The 22,676-nt window shown below is 51.1% G+C and overlaps 1 protein-coding gene across 1 annotated transcript in view; it reads right to left on the bottom strand.

Moving 5' to 3' along the window:
• ITGA11 (integrin subunit alpha 11) overlaps positions 1 to 22,676 on the bottom strand; it is a 110,647-nt gene that overhangs the window by 73,126 nt on the left and 14,845 nt on the right. Inside the window, exon 2 of the mRNA XM_082736979.1 lies at positions 7,889 to 8,000. Coding sequence (XP_082593105.1) covers positions 7,889 to 8,000 — 112 coding nt within the window. The remainder of the gene's footprint in view (positions 1 to 7,888; positions 8,001 to 22,676) is intronic.

Genomic DNA, 22,676 nt, shown 5'->3' with positions numbered 1-22,676 from the left:
TATGAAATTATAGAAAGCCATTCTCAAGATGGAGTGTATTTCAGCATCAGTTTGTTCTCCACGTCATATGAGGAGCCCTCCTTCCCTGTCCTTCGCTGCGGGTCCTTGAAAGAGCATGCTGGCAGAGGCCAAAGAGCCAGGTGGAAGAGACCATAGGCCCCTGGGGTATGTGTGTATGGGGGGGGGGGGTTGGGGTGGGGGTGGTGGTGGAGAAGATGCTGAGTTCGCAAATCCCTCTGGCTTCCCTGAACTGCCCAAATGAAATTTATTTGCTTTCAAGGAGGTTAGTAACCTGGAGACTTTCCTTGCAATGTTTCCACTTACCCTCAAAGCATGCAATGGTTGGCTCTCTGCCTTTCTGTGCTCAGCACTAAGGTTGTTCCGGGACCCCGAGGGCCTCAGGTTGACCAGCTGTGTGTGTGTGTGTGTGTGTGTGTGTGTGTGCATGCGCGCACGCATGCATGCGTGTGCACATGGGGGGGTGGGTAACCTGAGCCTTAGCTGACATACTCTTCAAGTCCTGGGACTTCCCTGTGTGGTTGTGGCCTTAAAAAGAAAAAAAAGAAGCAGATGGTGAAGGAGAAAGAAAAGAGAGAGGGAGAGAGAAAAAGGCAAGAACAGAAGCAGTATCTGCGGATGTGGGATGCCTGGAAAACTTTCGCAGGCCTAGTCTCTCCTGTGCACATGGCCCCAGAGTTCCCGCTGTGGGCTCTCCCTGGCAGCTCAGAGCCTGCTCTGTGTCTCTGAGGGCCTGAAGGCGCCTCGGGCTCTGGTCTGGAAGGACAGCTGTCTGGATTTCCACTGCTCCTGCCCACCCCAGCTCACGCTTTTCCGGGGCGTGCGCTGCCTGCAGGGTTCGGCTGGGGGCCTGGGCCCTGAGCCAACGTTTCCCCACCAGCACAGTTTTTCTCTCTCTCTTCCTCTCTCTGGTGCCTTGGATGGTTTCATCCTGCCCTGGGCTTTGCTTCTGTAGTGATTTATCCTTTAACCAGAATGACTCATGGTACCAGATTTTATTTGTTCCAAGAGAAAATAGCAGAGGGCACTTCTGCCCTGTGGTCTTGGGAGGCTGTTCTGGGGGCCTGAGCCAGGAGAAGAGCTTAGGCTGCCCCACAGTGCAATTTTATAGCAGCAAAGGTTGAATCTGCCCCAGGCCTGACTGCCCATAAGGGCACCAAAGAGGAGGAGGGACGGGCTTGGAGAAGACCCGCCGTTCTGCCCAAGCAACAGTCACTCAGGCCCTTTTCCCCGAAACCTCTCCCCGGACACCATATTCTTTTATGGAGCATAGACCAGCGCAGGGAAATATAACTCCAGCAAAATCTGCCCACAGTAGACACTTCCTACACCATCTCCTATTTCACCTTCAGGAAAGCCCTTTTGGGCTCTGGCATCATTGCGCCCATTTCACAGATGAAGAAAATGTGGTCCAGAAAGTGGCTATAAAGTGCTCCATTCCCTTGGCTTGGAAAGTGGCTGAGCAGAGAACAGAACCCAGGTCCATGTGGCTCCGAAGCTTAGATGTCTCCTTAGTAAAAAGCCCCCTCAGTGTGTCTTCATTTATGTGCCCAGGCAGGACAGCTCTGCCAACCATGAGACCTGCCACAACCTCGAGGGAAGGGGCCACCAATGAGAGGCTGGAAATTGGCCGGGGCTGGGACAGGAGAGAATGGCAGGGCCAGAGGGCACCCCGGGCTTGGGCTTGACACCTGGTGTTTGTGGATACATTCCAGTCCACCCCCAATTCTATCATGAGTGGGACTTATCTCAGAATGTCCATTTAGACGGTCCATGCTATGAAAGAATCAACACCTTACCCCAATTAGAACTTAGGTGAAATAGGTATCACCTAGTAAGGAGCAGGGCAAGAAATCCGGAAACTAGCAAGAGGAAATGAGCAAAGAGAAGAAAAAAGAATATCCAAAGGAAGGAGAAAGTAGAGGAAGGGCTCAGAGAGACAGGAGGATGCCCAGGGATGACAGTGAGGGGTGAGCAGATCTTTCTCAAGCCTCACCTCCAGCTGACTGTGGCTCCCCAAGTCCCCATTTCCCCACACATGGGGGCACCTACACAGTTCTGGTCATTTAGTGTCTGCCTGTTGTCATCAGCTTAAGATACCGGGAACAGAAATCTCTAGTCTGTGGTTCTCAGAGTGTGGTCCCCAGACTGACAGCACCAGCCGCCCCTGGGGACTTGCTGGATAAGTGCATTCTCAGGTCCCACCCCAGACCTAGTGACTCTGAAATTCTGGACCTGGCGCCCAGGGATCCCATGCAATGAGCCTTCCAGGGACTCTGACACCCACTGAGGTTTGAGAACCACTTGATCTAGAGTAGGAACTGAAGACTTCACAGATGTTGCACGGAGTCCTTTGGAGAGCTCTTGACTGACTCTGTGTGCCTAAGTTCACATCACGGGCATTTCCATCCATTGCAAGGGCTCTGGTCCTGTATGGGTTTGCCCAGCGCTGTATGCTCCCCAGCTGGGCCCCGCCACTACTTCCCGGAGGGACACTCGGGATAACCCCACCCCCTCTCTGTTGCAGTTCTCCCTTCCTCTGCCCTCTGGGACACTGCACCCCCTTTTGCCCATACTTCTGATTGTTCTCTCTCCCTCCTCCCCACTCATACCCATAGGCATCTGACAGTGCTTTCCGCAGCCCCCTCCTTCTCTCTGATCACTCCTCTTAGAATGTAGTTCTCCCAAACACATCTGAATCTTGGCTCTGATCTCCCCACCCAGTTGAAGGTCTCTGGCCCCTGCTGCCAGCTGATGACTTACACCCGATGACCCTTGGATACTTCAAACCAAGTGGGACCAAAGCTTAGCTCATGTTCCCCCAAAGTTGGTCTCCTGTTGCCGAGTTTGGCTTTCCTGCCTTTTTGTTGGCTTCCCAGTCAGCAAGATTTGCCCTCAGTCACCTTTCATACTGTTTCAACTGCCTCCTTCTTGCCCTAACTCACTCGACTCCAACCACACACATTGTTCCTTGAACATTCCAAGCATCTTCCTACCTCAGGGCCTTTGCACTTGTCATTCCCTCCACCTAGACGAGTCTTTTCTCAGGTATCCATGATTGTCGCACTCTCCCTTTCCTTCAGGTCTCTGATGGCTATCACCCGAGCACTGAGGCCTTTCTTGGTGACCTACATAAGGTGGCAGCACTCACCTCACCCCGCCACCACACTTATAAGCCCTCTTCCCTTGCCTAATGCATCTCTGTTGCCCAGATCACCACTGGACAGACAATGCGCAAACTAACAACCTGTCTCGTCCCACTAGAAGAAGAGCTCCCTCAGGGTTGGGACTTTGCAGTTTTGCTCACCATTGGATTCCCAGGACCTAACACCAGGCTCACAAGGATGAATGAATGAACTGTTGACACTCACAAAGCAGGCCCCTTCCTCAAGCCCCAGGCCTTATACCCTCCACTCGCCTAGACTTCCATAGGCCTCCCACCAGCCTCCTCACTTCCAGGCTCTCCTTCCCTCAATTCCCTCCTCCACATAGTAGCCAAATTGAGCACTCCAGAAATTACAGCTCTGATGAACCACTCTCCTGCTCTAAAACCTCCATTGGCTCCCCATTGCCTCCCAGATACAGTCCCCTTCTCTGGTGTTCTCCTCACCCTCCCAGCCTGTGACCTCCCTGCTTGGCTTTCTGCACCTTCTCCTCTAGCCACATGGGAAGTATCCTTTTTCTAAACATGGCCTCTTCTTTTCCATCTCTGTATAAATATCCATGCTAGTCCCTCCAGTTCTCTCACCCATGTGCATTCTGCCCATGGAAATCCTACCCATCTGAAAGCCCCCTCTTCCACAGCCTTTCCTGATTCCCTCCACTTTCTGAATTAGAACTTTCTCCATCACATGGATTCCCACCATCCTTTCTGTGTGCCCTCTCTTGGTATTTATCATGGAGTATTCGGGTTCTATGAACATACACCCTCCCTTCCTGGCTGGGCTCAGTACATTTATGTGAATCTGCTAGTGTTGGGTCCTAGGGACACCATTGCCTTGGTTCTTGTGAGGCCAGCAGCGGGGCCAGTGGGGAGGGGCACCTTAAAGGAAGACTGTAGGTTCCAGCTGGCCTCTGGGCTGGGGCTGCTTCTGTTCTGGGCCCCCTTGGGCCTAATGAGATCTGGGCTCCAGACCTGGCTCAGAGCCTTACTAATTATGTCCTCTCTCTCTCTTGCGTTTCAGTTCCTCCATCTGTAAAATGGGGACAAGCCAACTTCTCTCACAAGTTGCTCATGTCCCTAACTTGCACCCCAGGGAACTTGCCATACCCTCTTGTTCTTAAAGCCCAAAGGGGTTTAAGTTCCAAAGGGGCCCCTTTGCGGAGCCCACTAAGGCTGTTTGGCTTCCGCTCCCCACTGCCCTTGATGGGAGAGTGCCAAATGCCCTGCCTTGCCGAGAGCTGAGGCTTCTCTCTCCAAGGGGTGAGAGCTTCAGTGACAAACTGAAAGCCCGTGAGGCCTAGTTCTGTTTCTCTTCAGCACGAGGAGGCTTCCTGCTCCTGGGAACTGAAGACTTTAAAAACCAACTGATTTAATGACTTCAATGTACATGCATTAGAGTCATATGGATTAAATTTCTCTGGAAATACACAGGGGCTTTAAAAGCAGGAGCAGAGAATACTCAGCACAAGAGGAATTTGTTTTCTTTTTTCCTTTTTGTGTGTCTGTGCATGTTGTTATTGTTGCTAAAACCGAGGCATGTGGGAAACTGTTCAAAATTGTGTCCACCAGCTTTGACCAGTTTGAGCCTGGAATTGGGGGCCCCATAGGCAGGAGGTGAGGGGCTCAGAAAATAAAGTGGCATCCCCACCAAGTCTTTCCCCTCATCCTCCAACTGTTTCCATCAGGCTCGGGTGCCCTTGACGTTTAAGGAGGCCCACAGTCTGGTAAATGGGGGCTGGGCCTCATAGGCGCCTGTGGTGGATGATAGCTGGGGGAGGGGCCTTCTATGTGGCAGGGTTGGGAGCTGAGTCTTTGGGCAGGGGCTGGGGAGTGATGTGGTTCCACACTGGCACATCGCTCCCTCCAGTGGAGATGGTGATCCTCAGGAGTCCCCCTCCCCCTGCTAGAGTCTCCTGGGGGAGCTCTTTAAAACACAGATTCTGTGGCCTCACTACAGGCCCAGGAGATGTGGGCCTGGGATCCAAGTCCATACCCAGGAGGCAGGAAGAGCCTGGGTCAGAGAAAGATGCTCAACCAAGTTGCAGAGGCCCAATTTCAGGTTTGGCCTCTTGCTGGCTGTAAGGAATTCAATCCCCAATTTCCTGCTCTGCACATTCACATTTCAGGTATTTTTTGACCTTGCCTAGCACTGAGATAGGTATGTTCATATCCATTTTACACACCAGCTAATAGAGGTGCAGGGAAACAGAGCTTCTCCCAAGACCTCCCCCCAAGCCGCCATCTTTGGACGGCAAGCCTTTGCTTGCACTTGTCTTCCCTTTAAGGTGTCTCCTGGCAGGGAGTTGAACCAACACAAACCCCTGGGGCCGTCCCCATGCATCATGTCCAGCCAGCATCTCCCAAATTACAATGGCATCAACCTCTTTCCCTATGATCAACATCCCCAGGGGCTTAGGTCTGAATACAACTCTTGAGATGCTGCCTAGAGGACAGGAAAAATGGGGGCCAGAGGGGAAGCAAGGAAGTAAGATGAGCAGGGGTATCCCTGCAGTGAGGACAGGGATTCCTGAAGAGTCCTGTGGGCCTCAGATCGTTCTGCATGAGCTGCGGCTCCCTGGGACTCTGAGGCCTCTCTCTGGCTCTCCCAGCCCATGAGCTATGGCAGAAAACAAGCCGAGGTCAAGTGGCTCCAGTACAATACCACTCCCCTTCCATGATGTACCCAGATCAGCAAACAGGACCAGGAGTTGAATCTATCCTACATTACTGCTCATCTAGGCCCATCCTCCAAGACCTCACTCAAATGCCCCTCTTCCATGAAGCCCTTCCAGAGATCCTGGGCATGCAGATTTCTCCTTTTGAACTCTGGATGAGTTTCTTTTATGAGCAAGATGCTGTGCTGGGAGAGGATGATGGTGTCCAGGAGGGGAGATACGCCTAAGTGACTCCAACATAAGGTAGGAAGTGATATTGTCACCAGAAGAGAGGGCTTGGGAAGGGTCAGACCATCTTAGGCTAGGAGAAGGATCTGGAGAGCCTCATGGAGAAAGTGGCCTCACAAAGAGAAACATAATGAACACCAGCTTGTATTTTGTCTTGTATAATTTAATTATTTCAGGGGTATTAGTGTGGCCTCCTCAAATGGTCTGTGAATTATTTGAGAGTGAAACCATGTCTTACTCATACTAATATTTTGCAGAGTCTAGTAAAGTTTATTAACAGAAGCTTAATAAACAAATATGAGTCAAAACAATTTCAATCTTGCCAAAGCCCGTTCTATTTCATCCTTAAACCTTCATCCTGTGTAAAAAGTTTGGATGTTATGCCTCTTATGTTTGGGCAGGGTGAGAGAGGTTTAAATCATTAATTTAGTCTTTCAAAGCATGTTCTTTTGTGCATCTACTAATTGCCAAGGAGTGTACCCCTCATTTTTAGGAAAAAAGGTGATCACTATTCAGCTTGATAAACATTATAAAAAATGAAATACAAACCTTATGGGGGCAACTCATCCAGTGATGGGAAGGGAAGGTCGGAGAAGTGAAATCTCAGTTGGTAATAGGAAAGAGGACTTTCAGTTGTAGCCATAAACTAACTGCAAAAGCTACATAAAACACATGGAACAATTATTTTCAGGCACTGGACAGCAATCAACGCAAAGGTCAGTACTTGAGAAAAGGGAACCCCAGCAGCTAATGCCACATTCAACCTAGCCCTCTCCATGAAGGCATTTTCCTTATTTTGGTATGGGAATGGAATCCAGAGAGCAGCAGTCTTGCTGCATGGAGGGAACAGTAATTGGAGTTGGGGCTGAAACTAGAGTCTGGTGGGGGCAGGCAGAGGGAGAGAGCCACAGAGAAAGAGCCCCCAAAATTCTGCTAAAATTTCCCCTCAGGATCTTTGGCTGGCTTCTAAGTTGTGTATGCATAGTGGGAGACTCTAGAAAATCTGTTAGAGAAGAGCCCTTGGGGAAGAGATATTAGAGACTGTCCAGTGCTTGGGATATGTTGGGGTACATGCTCAGTCTGAATGGAGAAACTTTAATGAATACTACAGGCTTTCAGTTGAGATCCCAGAAAATCCATGCCCTAGGAATAAAGACCACAGCCCAGAAGTAAGGACAAAACAAGATGATATCTGCCCTAACCAAGGCCCAGGCCAAGCCACAGTAAGATCAAGCCACGGTAAGATCTAGGTGATTTCCTCAGTATTTTAATTGCCTATCAGAACAAAATGTGTACTTCTTTAAAGGAAGATAACATAACCTAGTCTCTACTGTGTACTATTCACAATATTCACCATAGAATAAAATACAAAAATTACTGAACAGGGAAAGAATCAGGAAAAAATGACCAATAGTCATGAGATGAAATAGTCACTAGAAGCAGACCTGAAGATGCTTCAGATATTGGCATTAGCCACGGACTTCAAAATAACTATAATTAGTATATGAAGTAAAATAAAACAAAGTAAACAATAAGCAAATGGGAGAGATAGATAGTAACTATTGGTTCTAGGATGCCTGCTCCCTGTGTTGTTTTCATCCCCATTTTTCAGATGAGAAGATCGAGGGCCAGCTATGGAATGCTTGAGGTTTCACAGTCAGGGGCAGACCCTGGGCAGCTGGGACAGGATATCAAGTCACTGGACGTGGGGGTGTCTGCATATGTGAGAGCCATGTTGGGCAGCTGGTGGAGGGGACAGGTGTGGGGAAGTCTAGGGTAGGCTGGGGAGGCAGCTCTCACTCACCACTTCTTGCCGTCGATGTCATGCTGCTGCACTGTGTAGCCGAAGAAGGCAGCCCTGGAGCCAGCAATGATTCGAGGTTTTCTGGTGTCTATGTTGAAGGTGTCTGTGAACCCTGGGATGGGGAAAAGAGGGTAATCAGGCAGGCAGAGGGGTGGGCCCCAATGGTTTGATGGGCCCCACTGACAGGTCTTGGCTATAGGAGGAGTATATTCCCCTTTCCTTGGGGAGTCCCCATATGAAATGGCTAAGGTAGTCCCCGCTTGTAGGAGCCCATGGTCTGATGGGAGAAGGCCCAGCCCTGGCCCTGCAAGAGCCATAATCTGATAGGGGAGGCATAAAATGTATTCCCAGGTAGATCAGGTCTGGCTGGGAAGACCTGGTCCCTCCCACTGAGGATTCTTGGTCCCATGGTAGGGGTGGGGACAAGGCCACTCCTTTCCTCCTCTACCACTCCTACCTCCAATACTGCTTCTTTTAGCTTTTGCTATCTTCTTCCGTTTTGTTTTCTATTTTCCCTCCTTTCTCCTCCTTCTTTCCCTCCTATTCTTTCCTCTCTGGTCTCCTCTCATCTCTGCCTGTTAAAGAGTCAAAGAACTGGCTTCCCACCTGTCCCCCAAGCCTGGGGTCCTAATGGTCATGGCTCCAACTCTGCCAGTTCACCACTGCCTTCTGAATCAATTTGCAAAGCTCTTCCTGGCTTTAGTTGGGGACACTGCTTGGCTGAGGCAGTCAATGAAAAGCAGAGGAAGAGTTCCATAACTCTTTCACCCTGGCCTCTACCGTCTTCTCTGTTTGATTAGGTCACACATCAGTGAACTGATTCTATCTCCTGGAAAGCCTTGGTGTTGAGCCTTTGGTATTCTTGTCCCAAATCACAACAAACAACAACTCACATCTGCATGGTAACTTGGGTTTCTGCGTCTCCTCACATCAGCCATTATTTTCCCTTAAGGAACCTTGGGAAAATAAGCAAGCATCATCTATATTTGGCAGAGGGGTTTCAGCCCCAGAGAGGTGAAGGAGGCTTGTCCAGGGATGCACAGCAAGTCAGTGGTAGCATCAGGAGCTAGCCCCTCAGATGCCTGCTCTTTGACTCCTTCTCTCCATGAGGCATTTTCTGGGCATGTCTGGCCTCCTTACCTATTATCATTAACAGGAACACCAAACTTGGGACCCATGAGATTTAAGGGGTAGGATCCTACCATGAGACCAAACTTTCAGATTAGTGAAGTACAACCAATAGAATAGAATAGAATAGAATAGAATAGAATAGAATAGACAGAATGTCATTGTCACCCCTTTCATGTGTAGGGCACTTTATGCCTTTCAAAGAACGTCTATATATATGTTACCCTTTGACCTCCATGACAGTCTTGTGATATGGGTAGCAAAGGGTAGCCCCCTAGACAAGGCCTCTGAATGTGAGGCTTGCACCTTGAGTGTCCCATTGTCCTTCCCGTGGACACTGAACCCTGACCTGAGTGTTTGAGGGTGATACCCAGGAGCACCTACTTGAATAAGACCTATTGTATGGGAGCAAGTAGTTTCTTCCACACTTTTTTTGCTCTGAAAATGGATACAGTTTCATCATTAGAGTCATTGAATTACAGTCCCAGGGGGAAAACTGGAAAACTGGATATTAGATATATCTAATGTCAATTGATTATTAGTGCTGCCTAGAGCACTGAGTTAAGAAAGATTCTGAGGTCAAGTCTGTACTGAGCAGGCAAGACTACTGTGATCTGTGAGCAATGCCCGCTGGGGATAAGGACCATGGCAGCAAGTTGCTATGTGGCTGCCAATCTTGTCTTCATGATTCTTAATCTGCCACATGAATTTAGTGTCATGGCCCAGAGTGGTGGTGGGAGCAGAGGAGTACCTAACCCTTTAGTGCCTTTTTTCTAAGGCCCAGACCATGAATGGGCTTCTCAGCCTGGTTAGCAGTGCGCAGCCTCAGGGAAGAGGCTCCTGGTCTGGTGAGCACAGGGGGATCAAGGAGCACCAGTTCTTAGCCAGTAAGGGCATGTCATTGAGGAGAGAGGGACAATAGTGTCCCCTGTGCAGAGCTGAGAGGTGGCTATGGACGAGTCAAAGAAGTGGAGTTGCAGATGAGGAACTGCAAATCGGTCCCATAAATGAACACACTTACACACATGCATACACCCATGCACACTATAGGCCTGTGTGCACACACACATGCTCGCACACACAGATGTAACACACAAGTCTGTCCGCGTGCACACACACACACACTTTTATATGCACAGGTCACACACAGTCCCTGATTGTGTGCAACACTTTACCTGGCTCCCTGTGCCCCCTGTAGACACCCCGTGGCTGTCCCTGGTCCTCCTGTTTCTGGATCTGACCTCAGCAGCAGGGGGTGGCCCGGAGTAAGAGGAAGGTGCATTCTGGCTCTTGGGACCCACCCACCTGGAGGGTGAGGGTCAGGGAAAACAAGGCCAAAAACTGTGTCTTTGAGGCCTTCCTGCTATCAGTGCTTCTTGTGTGAACATGGCCAGAGGGATCCTTCTAAAACCTGTGAGGTCCTGTCAGTCCTCAGTCCCATCCCCTCCACCAGGTTCCCACCCCACACAGTCAGGGCCAGACTCCTTACCCACAAGGCTCTGCGTCGCCACCCCCACCCCCGTGCTGTTCCCTCTGCCCCTTATTCCCTGTCCTCCTCCTCCATCCTTCTGCTCCAGTCGTGCTTTGTCAGACCACCTCTGCTCAGTGTCTTTGCCCTGGCTGTTCCCTCTGCCTGGAAGGTTTCTCTCCCGATTAGCCACATGGCTCACCCTTTAAGTCACCGGTGTCCCTGTTTTAGCTCCTTTTTGTCTACCAGCAGACCACCCCGTCACTCTCGACCCCCCTTCTCCATTCCTCCTGACAGCACTGATCACATAATATATATTTGTCTGTTTCTTGTCACCTGGATGGTAGTTGATAATATTCTTAGGTTCTCGTTAGTGGCACGAGACACTGCTTTGCCCTCCTGCTCACACTTAGGGCCTGAATAGAGACTAAGCCCTTGGCGCCGAGTCCTATGGACCGACTGATTGGAGGGTTGGGGACCAGCAGGCACACGGGTCTGGGGTGTCCTCTCCCTTTCATGAGGAAAAGGAGAAAGAAAAGTCTATTCACTGAGCACGGAGATGTTCCAGGCACGATTCTAGGTATCTAACCATCAATTTTACATTCATTAGTTAAATCTCACACCAACCCTGTAAGACAGGTACCATACCTCTGGGAGATTAAATAATTTGCCCTAAATGAGAGCAAGTCCAAGACCAAAGGGCTCCAGGCCCTGGGGTGATTGATGTGTTACCCCTGGGGGACCAGACTTTCATGAGAAGGACCCTCTAGGGAGGAGGGAATATTTTTTTCAGAGAAGGGGATCTTCCCTGACTTCTGTCCTCAGATGTCAGCAGGCTTTGCCTTTGGGGTCTGCTGGGAGAAGCACACGGAGAGAAGGCAAACCTCCCTGTGCTCCTTCCCTCACTTGGGGGTCTGTCTGGGACCAGCCCAGTCTCCCCCCACACCCCCATCCTCAACCTCCTGGGGACAGGATTAGTGAAGTGGGCCACAGGGAAGAGGACAAAAGCCTCTCAGGGTCAGGGTGTTAAGTGACAAGGTGCTGGGATTTTCTTTTTGCCAAACGGAGTCAGAGAATGGATTTCCTAAATGTGATGTCAAGTCCGACACTCCGACCTTGGCTCTCAGCAAGATCTGTGGCGCGCTCTTCTGATGGCAGACGGCTTCCATGCTTGGGGAACGTACCCTTCTCAGAGATTTATGGACTCCGAGTACCAGTAAAACCAAACAAAGTTGTTTTTGACGGGAACTGATAGGCCAACTGGAGCCACACCAGGAGCCTGGCTTGCCGCCCCTCCGCCCTGGGCACTGATGATGGAGGGGGTAGATCCACAATGTTTGGGCTGCTCTCCTGCGGACTGGGGCCAAAGTGACATCGGCTGCTGCTCCCTTTTTCAGAAGCATATCTGTCTTTTTAAAAAGCACCATTCAGTCCCAAGAAGGGATGGAAGACACAGCCCTGAGCTTGAGCACCCCTCCAGGCTAAGGTGAAGGCCACTGTCCAGCTACCAGGTGGGGCAGTCATCGTCCCAAATGCTGCGAAGCGCGCTGGCCAACACACGTCCACAGCTACTGTCGGCCAACAGCTCCCCGGGGAATGCTCACTCTAGCCTAGGGGCGGCTGCCACAAGTCCATTTTCATTGCTCCCCACCACTGCTCAGCCCTGTCCCGAATCCTCCATGCAGGCCCAAGACCTCTGCAGTCTCCTCTTGTGTGAGTTTCCTCTGGCTCCCTGTGGGGCAGTCCCTAGGGGCCCCTTTCTGAGCCCCAGACACCCTTGCTTCCTCCCGACTCGGGACCTTTGCCCCTGCTGCTTTTCTGCCTGAGCCTCTCTGAGGAAATAGATTTCTCACCTTCTGAGAATCTGTGCTAAGAACCAGTACCTGCTGGCTTCTTCCTGCCTTAGTTTACTTCCCGGCCCTCTGACTTAGGTACTCACAGTCTCCTCCACTTAGATTATGATAACAACACGGATAGCATTCACTAGGTACCAAACACTCTTCTAAATTTATTTCATCCTCCCAATACCTTTTTTTTTTTTTTTAAAGATTTTTATTTATTTATTTGAGAGAGAGACAGTGAGAGAGAGCATGAGCAAGGAGAAGGTCAGAGGGAGAAGCAGACTCCCCGTGGAGCTGGGAGCCTGATGCGGGACTGGATCCCGGGACTCCGGGATCATGACCTGAGCTGAAGGCAGTTGTCCAACCAACTGAGCCACCCAGGCGTCCCTCCCAATACCCTTTTGAAGTAAGCACATTATATTCTCATTTTACAGGTGAAGAAACTGAGGCACTGGTTGGAAACCAGCAGGGGTCACACAGCTAGGAATGGCAGGGAGGCACTCCAGCCCCTTGCCGCCTGCCTCCATCAAGCCTCCTCTCCCCTGTCAGCCCCCGCCCCCTCACTTGAATTCCTCGACCTCAGTGCTCTCACCCAGGCTTGACCCCTCCCACCCCCTGCTTCTTAAACCCTCCCCAGTCCCAGGTCCTAAGCCCTAAATCCTGCTCACTAGAGAGCTGATCAGTGAACCCCTGGGCTTAACACGTAGAATACAAGGAACCAGCTGTGCCGGAAGGAGGCAGCCAGAGTCCCAAGGGCCTTGAAAGCACCAGACAGCAAGAAGCCCCTTGGAGGAGCCTGAGGGTGAAGGCCTCACAGCAGCCCTCCGTGTGCCCAGACCCGGCCTCGGCTCACTCCACGGGCCCTGCTCTGGGCTGCAGTCGCACCTGTGTAAGCAAACACTTTCGTTTTCCTTGGATGCTATGAGCTTGGATGGGGGCCAGGGAGTGGAAATGTGACCCGAACTCTCTCAGATTGTCTCCCTCTTCTCAATTTTACATGGGTCCCAAGAATCTTCACTTCAGTTTGTTTAAAAGCCAATCACACAGATAGGGGCAGCGGGGTATGGGGTGGGGGAGAGGGGTGCGGCCCGGCACGGTGTGACAGCAGAAAGACCCAGAAACTAGCTTGAGCAAAAAGAAATGATAAAGTGGACTTCTGGCCCCTGGGGAAGACGATATAACATATTTCCAAAGTGAGACAGAAATGAGGTTTCAATGTCTGACTGTTTTGCCCCATCGGCATGGCTGTCCCCTCTGCCTGGCCTGGGCAAATCAGGAAAGTTTGGTGATTCTCACTCTGCTACCAGTCCAGTCACCTTTCCCTTCTGCCCCAAGGCCATTGTTCCAAAGACAAGGCATCCAAGAAGACAATGCCAGGTTTGGGGACAGGGTTGGCAAGTCCCCAGGGCACCCCCTAGTCTAGGCTCCTGCGATAGGGGCTAATAAGATCTAAGAGAAGGGCTAGGAGGAGGGAGCATGTGGTCCCCTCATCAGAGAAGCTTCTTGCCCATTGAGGGAGGAAGGCCTGCACTAGAGAGAAGATAGGCCCAGCCTAAGGTGTCCTCTGGCTCTGGGGAAGAAGCCGGGACCCTGCACCCCGGGGTCCCGTTGCCCTCCAAGAAACCTAGTAACTACACATTCCCTCAGGAAGCCCTCAGGAGGGTGGGGATCTGGGCTCTGACCTGGGGAGCCCCTGGCAGGTGGGGAAAATGTGCAGTCCTTCCCCTGTGGGTAGCTATTTGAACAACAGAGCAATTGCACTGTCCTGCAAGCTTTTCTTGGGCAGCAGCTTGGCCCATACCTCCACTGGTGTGGATGTCGAATGACTCTTTGTTAAGTGTGGGGTTAAACCTATACCCTGAGCAGAATGGATTTCCTACATCATATCCCAGTGCCAAGACCCTGAGCAACAGAAGAACAAGGACTGGGTTTCATTTATCTTTTCATTCCTAACAAAGGCTTTGGGACCCAGTAGGTGCTCAGTAAAATGTGTGGAAACGAAGTGGACCATTTAGCTCTGCCTAACAACAATACAAAACAGACACTGTGGAGCATTCCTGCTGGCCTTGGGGCTGGGCCATAGGAGGCAGAAATTAAAGTGAGCCAGCTCTCAGCTGAGGTCTTACAAGGCTTTGTTTCTGTTTGTTCACTTGCACTTCTGCCATGGATATCAGAAGTATTTCACTCAGGCTAACTCACTGATGCCAGGAAAAGGATGAAGGCTATCTGGAGCTGAGCTGCCCTAGCCAACCCTGCCTGAGATCAGCCATCCCCAGGATGTCTGAACAAACCCAGGGAGACCAGAAGAGCTACTTGGTTGAACTTAGTTTAGGTCCGCTGGTGTCAGACATATGAACTACATGATTATTGGGTGTCACTCAGATTTTGGTGGTTATTTGTTATGTGGCATCATTGAAGCAATTGGTAACTGATTTGGTCTGGCTCTTAAAGGATGGACAATCAGGGAGGGGAAGGAACGGTTTCATAGCGTGATTGACAAAGACACAGAAGAGGGAGGCTGGGGGGTCTGTGGGGGACTCGTGATCTCGAGGGTAGCAGTCTGATCATTCCCTTTGCAAGGGTTCACAGGGAAGGCTGGAGTAAGGCCGGGCTGGATCGGGTCCTCACCTGTCAGGGAGCAGTGTGGCCCAGCCAGCAGGTCATGACCTAAGCCATGCAGCCAGCCTTAGAACAACGCCGCTGTGCCTAGTCAGGGCACAGAATGGCAGACGCAGGGGCAGCAGACAGACAGACAAACCCTGAGCATCAAGGCATCTGGGCTCTAGGTAGGGTCTATGCAGTCAACAAACTCTCCTCAGCACGAGGGCCCTCCTGTACCTCATTTTCCTTCCTCCCAATCACCAGGGCTCCTGACCCACTATCACCCCTCCCAGACAACTGAAAGGAGTAGCAAATTTGTGATCAGGGATGAGAAATGTATTCGGATTTTATTTTCCTGAGCAAGCAGGGATTTTAGAGATCACGTCTCTAAGTCTAGCAGTCTCCCAACTTTACTTTTTTGCAGTGAATCCCAGCTTTTTTGAACACAATCAACACGTGAAATGCAGACACAAGAGGTTGAGGTTGGGGTTAGGGTGAGGGATAAGGAGTACCTCTTCATCCCCAGTGAACGTCCTAATTCCTTGGAATCCTGGGGTATCCTGGAACATAGTTTGAGAACCACTTGATCAGGTTTAAGACTCTCATTATCATAGGTGAAAGAGCAAAGGCTAGGAGAGGGGTGGGGATTTGTGCAAGGTCACTGGCTTTTCCTCATGCCCATCTTTATTCACTGCCAGGCCTTCTGCATGACTTTTCTCTTCAGTCCTTCAATTCAATAAAGGTGTATTTGAGTCTGTGAGGGTGTCGGTTCCACGCTTAGTAGCAGGGACACAAAGTTGACAAGACAAGACTTGTGGTCTTCAGATCAGAGTCAACAGTCATGTGGGCTGGTCAGCAGAGCCCAAAGTGAGGCCCAGAGAAAGTTGGACCAGGTCGGTGTGATCTGGGTTCTAATCCCAGCATTGTCACTCACTTGGACCATGTGTCCGTGGAGAGTCCTTATGCCTCTGTGGGCCTCAGTTTCCCCATCTGTAAAATGAGAGTGTTCTGCTCCCTGGCCTCTAAGGCCCTGTCCCCATGCACATCAGTAAGTTTCTCTTGGGCAAAAGCACAGCCAGCTTCCAGCTGTCGGCACGCGAGCATCTGTCTTGAGGCTTTGCAAACAATTTAGAATCGGAGGCCCGGCAGTGTGGAGGAATGCAAACTCATCTCAATGTTGGCCAGAGCCAAACACATGTAGGAAGGGAACTCTCCAGGCAAAAATGATGATATTTTGCATTCCCGAGCCAAAGAGAAGGACAGAAGAGAACTGTCATGGAGTGCTCCGAGTGTGCAGGCCCAGCTCCCTCTCCTTGCCTGAACCCTGGAGACCGGGCCTCAGGGCCTCTCTTCCTTGGCTGCGGCCGGCAGCCGGCCCAGCTGCCAGAGGGGTGGCCTTGGTGGGGGTCCAGGCCATGTGGTCCCCTTTCCAGGAAAGCGCAGCCCTGCCCCACCGTGGGACTGTGCTGCTGAAACCCCAGGGAGGAGATCAGGAGTCTGCAGCAGGGGACACCGTGGCTGCCTCTGGAATTCTCTCACTTCAGAATTGGGGATGCCGGGCTTTGGGCACTAGCTCCCTGAGTACACCACTACGTGGCCTTGGAATGACGGATGCTTCTCTCTCCCCAGGATCTTCTAGGAATGGAAGTAATGATCCCAGTGAAGGCACTGGGGAGAACTGGCTGGAGGACCCCCACCGAGGTCAAAAGCCAGAGGAGGGGCTCCTGACAATTCAGAAAAAGCAACCTGGTAATATAGTTCCCACCTCTTGAGAGCTAGGCCTGCTCTGGTAAGCAGAAGGAGGCCAGGCAGTAGGAGCCTTGGGTTCTTCCCAGGCTTCTGCCACCCACTGGCTGAACCTTGAACAAGGCGTTTCTCTCTGGACCCAGTTTCCCCTTATCAAAAATGAGGACGCTGGACTGGGTGGCCTAAGAACCTTGACAGTCGGGATGTTCTGAGTCTGTGTGGCCCTTTGCCTCTGGATTCACTTCCAAATTCATCTCCCATTGGAGGGGAGAGGCAGCAGATGGGCACTGGGCACCCCAAGAGGGCAAGCTGATGGTCATTGTCCCCCCAAGTCCCTGGCTTCTGGGACTGGGGCCATTGCCTCTCCCCTGTAGCACTTGGGCCCCCCTCACCTTCAAGCCACTTCTGGAAGGGAGCTGGAGCCACCTTCCACCTGCCTTCTCTGGCTCAGCACTCAGCTGGCTGACCCCCTGCTACAGTTGGGGGCTGTGATGGGGTAGGGGTGGCCACAGGCCTGGGGATTCCAAACCAGGTCTGACTGACAGGCCCTGATGGCCCTCTAGAGCTTTCGAGCAAACCTGCCCCAACTCGGGTCTTTCTTCTGGCTGAAGACCAGCTTGTTTTCCCACCTCCTCCAACCACCTCCTCAGTGCCTTGCTTCTTTACAGAATGACTGCCTTTAAGGAGGCACTTCAGGTCTCTCTGCTAACAAGTCATTATCCCACTGCCTTTTCCTCGGAAAGAAGTCCTATGGAGTCCTATCCCTCCAACCACGAGTGTCACCAGCCAAGCACCGTCCTTCCTCTTCCTTCCCTCTGTTGAAGAAGCAGGAGGGAACATATCTCTGGACGGAATCTCAAATCCCAGCCCCTGCCCCCCTCCCAATCCCCCTGTGGTGCAGTGGCATGGGGCCCACTGAGGGAGGAGCCTGATGCAATGATTTCACTCGACAGCTCAGAAGAAGGCATGGATTCAGGGGACGCAAACGCCATCCCTGTGAAGGACCATCCCTCTCCTCACACTGGTAGAGAAGGGAGGGAGAAACCTTTGTGTGGAGGCTTCTGTTGCCTTCCGCACAGAATAATCACACCACTCATGTCTTGGGGAACTCTCTCAGGGCAGTGATCTCATCTGGCAACCAGCATGTCCCCAGCCCACGTTCCCTGCTGCTTCTGTCATCGAGCCAGTCTGGGCAAGCCAGCAGCCATCTCCTGGGTAGCTGTGGCCACCTGTCCCCGTCCCAGGAGGAAGGGCCCCAGGTCAATGTGTACGTTCATATCTTTTAGGATGTTACACGTATGAAAAAAGGGCACATTGGAATCAGACCGCTTCCTCTTGGGTACAGTGAGGGGGTCTAGACATTGTCCCTGGGTGAGTTCTGGGTTCCCCTTGAATCTTGTGTCCTGAAAAGCCTTCCTATGTGTACAGAGGTAGATAAAAGCTTCCATATTCATGATCTCATTGGGTCCAGACTGCTTCTAACACACTGTCAACCCAGAAGGAACACTTTGGATCTCACCTGCCTACCTCTGTCCTCTATTCCAGTCTTCTTGTCTCATCTCAAAGCTCACACATTCTCTGTCCTGTTCCCGTGGGGTCCTAATGCTTGCTGATGTGTGACTCAGCACAAATTAGAAGTAATCAGACATGGGCTGGGCAGCTGTATGGGGTCCTGAGGGCCCCTGGCTACTGGGGGTTACGGGGGAGAGCCAACACTTACATGGGGCTGGGGGTGGGGGATGCGGTGGGCTCAGAGAGAGACACTTGCATAAGCATCCTGTGAGGGGAGAGGGGAGAAGGAGTCTGGAGTCTGTGCTGGCGAAAGCCAGAGCTGTCCTTTTTATTTTTTTGAGAAATCGGGAGTTTGCCAATGTGCTGGTTAAGCAGATGTCAAGCTCATGGAAAACAGGCCTAAAAATTGAAAACAGCAAACACCGAACTGAAATTTGCTGTAATTAACATTGCTTTCGCTCCCAGCCTTGGACAGCCATCTCGTGCCCTCAGGGGATTACCTCCTTCAGGAATAAGACTCACAATTTCATGAAAGCCAGTGCCTTTTTCTGCCTTACATCATTTACTCCTTTTTCTAGCCAGGGAAAGGGATCAAAATGGACTGCTTTCCTTAAGATTTTCAAAAACAGCTGTGAAGGAGATACAAAAACACACTGATATCGGTGTTATGAATCTCTGTGTTGCAAGTTCACATCAAGCACAACAAAGCCGAGATCAACTAACCCCCTCCCCTCAATACACAAACTGCAAGCTGCCCGGAGGACCACAGCCAAGAGATATGAACCCAAAATACACCTGTAGGATCCAGCCGAGGGAGTGGGCCTTGGGCCACTGCCTTTCTCCACTCTCCCCAAAGTGACTGAGGCTCTTGTGAACCCTAGATCACACCCAGCCCAGCCCAGCCCTGCCCTCTGCACCCCATGCTTCATGCCCAGCTGCCGCAGGCATTTTCATTTGAATGTCTCCTGGCATCTCACTTCATGTGACCAAAAAGTTGCCTTAGGTTTTCCCTCCCCAATAGGCTTTCTCTCCAAAGACTCCCCATTTCACAACCTGGAGTTACCAGCCACCTGACTGTTCAAGTCAAAGACTGGGAAGTCAGTCCCCTGGCAGCAAATCCGCCCCCTCGATTCCCTAGAATGAGTCCCCTCTTGTCTATTTCCTCCTATGCCACCCACACCGAGTCATTCTCATTATTGTGTGCCTGGACCTTTTCGACAGCCTTCCATTCAGTCCCTCACTTCTACCTGCGCTCAACTCCAAGCTATGCTCTTCACAGCAGCGAGAGTGATCCTGGCACTTTCCTGCTAAAAACCTTCCAGGATCCTCCCACAGCATTCAGGGTGATTCCAGACCCTTCCCCGGGGCTCACCAGGCCCTGCAGGCTCTGTCTGTTCCAGCATCACCATCTTCTTCACTTTCTACTTCCAGCCACACTGACTTCCTCCCTGCTCCTCAAACCCACAGAGTTCTTTCCACCTCGGGGCCTTTGTACGTGCTGTTCCTTTGGTCAGGAACATTATTCTCCATGATCTTTGCTCAGCCAGCTCCTTCTTAACTTTCAGTGTTAATGTCCCAGCCTCAGAGAAATCTCCCCTTGCCATGCCATGGAGAACCCCTATTCTTCCTCACAGCATCTTCCTTATGTCTTTTACAAATAAAGATAATTACAGTTGGTTATAAGAGCTATTTGCTCACTTGGACATGGTTTCCTCTGCCCCTAGAGTTTCATTTCTACAGGGAAAGGGACCAGTGGTGTGCTGGGGAGACCACGCTCATGGAGCTGAATGTGTGCAGTCTTCCCTTTCAGTGATGTCACGGTGGTTTTTAACGGACCACAGCGGGAGGATTTAAACCATGATATTTGGCAAATGCTACAAATAGGGACTCTTCCCATCTCCTTCCAAGAGCCAGAACGAGTTGTTAAACATTTATCAGCACTCTCCTGGAAGGGACTGTATCTGTCTCCCTACCTTATCCTCAGCATCTGGAAAAATGCCTAGCACACAATAAATACTCAATATGCATTTGTTGAAAGATATGGGGATGAATAAAAGCATTCAGGCCTCCAAGAGTCTCATACGCTAACCCTGCCAACAAGAAATAGAAGGGGAATGCGAGCCTTGGATCCTCAGAGAGGGAGAGAACTTCAGAGTACTGATTCTGACTCCAGAAGCTCTGGTTCTAATCCCAGCATAGCTTTTAACTTGTTTTACATCTTGGACGGGTTTCTTCTTCTTCCTGACTCTGCTCTCTTATCTGTAAAAGGCACACACTGGATTAGCTACTCTCTTAATGTACACTGTTAACACTTGACACCCTACCGTCCCCCAGTCACTGCACTGCACTACACAACTGCAGAGGGTGCTGTTTCTATTGTAGTTGATCAAGTTATGTAGTGCACAGTCTGCACAGCTGTACGTGGCGGCCCTGCCCACTCTGGTCCTGGCCACTGGCCATTTCAAAGAAAGCTGAATTGGACACTGAGTTCCTCCCTTTCCTGACATACTAACCAGCTCAAAGAGCTCAGACAGTTTGGTTTTGGTTTTCCAGTTCCTAAGATTATTTCCTGCTTGTCATGGGGGTGTGGATCAAGAGCCCTGTACATCCAGGGTTAGCCCCAGCCCAGGGAGTGTTTGGGCAAAATAAGAGAAAGACAAGGCTTAGGATATGCAATTTGTGGCAGGGCTTTCCCTTGGAAGAGAGGAAGCAGTGCAGTGGAACCCAGAGAACTGCTCTGCCTGTCTGCCCCTGGTCTTTGGATATGAACTAAAAAAAGGAATTGTGGAGGCCTTCCCTCCCAAGCCTGCAGGCCTGCCCTACAGTGGACACACCCACACCCATCTGAAAAGTTCTCTGGCGGTACAGAGATCAACATAGACCCAAGCAGAACCCAAGTTGAGCTGGATGCTATTGGCTAGGCTTGATGGGGGTGGAGGGTACCAGGGAGTGGAAGTGTTTGGCTCCTGGAAGCTTATGCAGAAGCCCTCTCTTTGGGTTTTTGTGTATGTCCATTCCTTATGGTTCCAAAACTCTCTACTGTTTATTGTCACTTTTAGGTCCTTAGAAGAGTCAAGGGCTCACGACTCCATCTGCCTTTGCTAGAAAGCAAAGGTTTGCCTTGTGGGGTGGTGGGCTTCCTGTCCCTGGAGAGATGCAAGCCAAGGATGGCCGCTTGTCTGGGTCAGGCTCTACATTTCCTCTCAGCAGGTACTTGGTACTGAGGCCTTGTAAGAGGCCCCTGGGGCCTAGGACTGCTCATGGACCTGCAGCAGGGGAAGGGCCAACCATGCAGTGGGTTGAACTTCTTTTGAAAGAGAGTTCCCGTGGTCAACTTTCTCATGTTACACGTGGCCTTTGTAGTCCAAGTTGAGCTTCTGGCTCAGGAGTGTTCATAGAAGCAAGAGCTGTTAGAATCGTGGAGGCCAAATACTTCAGAAGTGACTGGATGGAAGTCCTAAGAGGATACATGGCTCCCTTAAGTTTAGTACAGGAGGCTGAACTCGACCTAGAGGTCATCATCAGTAAGCCAAGTCTTCTTCATGACCTCCAACTCAGAGGGGTAGTGAGAGATGTAATTCGATGTATTTGTCTTTCCTGGGCTTTGGTTCCACATCTGTAAGATTCAGGGTTGGTTCAGACTGGCCTGCTTGGGTCAAGTCATCACTGGTTTCAAGCAGCCTCTCCTAAAAAATCAGTAAGGAGCATGGTAGGGCTCATATCCTGTCACCCAGGAGCTCCTCTGTGTGAATTGGTTTGCAGCTGTTTTCCTGCCCAGCAGGCTGAGTAGAGCCACAGCTGGAAGAAGGGGGCGCTGCTGGCTGGGGTGAGATGCCTGAGCCAGTGTCCCAGCCTTAAGCAGGATGTGTGTTGGCACTGGGTAGCAGGGTGGTGTGATGCTACACAGAGGGGGACAGAGTAAGAGAGAAGCCAATGAACAGTGTCCACTGCCCAAGGGGCCAGGATAAAGGAGGTGTTGCTGATAAGATAGAGAAGCCCACAGAAATATGACCATCAATTCGGCAGTGGTCCAGGAGGGCTTCCTGAAAGAGGAGGTCTCTCTTGAGCTGCTAAATCCCAGGGAAGCAACAAGCTCCTCTTCATTTTAACCTACATCTATTAAGGGCACTTATTATGGAAAGGATTGGGGGTTTCCTCTTCTCTCGTGGGGGCCAAAGATTTATTTGGACTGTCCTCCCTGTGGTTTCTTACTCCCCCCACCAAATCCCACTCCTCCTGCCCCCATCCCAACTCCAGGCCAACCCTTGCTCAGCAAAGCTTTGATCTGGGCTCTAGGTCCACATAAAGCTCCCTTCACCTTCAGGAGTGGAGCACCCTGGGCAGACCACTCTTCCCAGGCCCACCCCCATCAGCAGTGGGAACCAGGCCAGTGGGGCCACTGCCAAGTCAGGCAGCTCTGCAAAAGCCCCAGGGTGGGCTGAGCATGAGGGAAAATGGCCACCCCTGTGCCCAGACACCTACCAGCTTCTCT

This window comes from Mustela nivalis (genome assembly GCF_964662115.1).
Source record: "Mustela nivalis genome assembly, chromosome: 6".
Taxonomy (NCBI): Eukaryota; Metazoa; Chordata; class Mammalia; order Carnivora; family Mustelidae; genus Mustela; species Mustela nivalis.
This window is presented reverse-complemented; position numbering and strand designations above follow the sequence as displayed.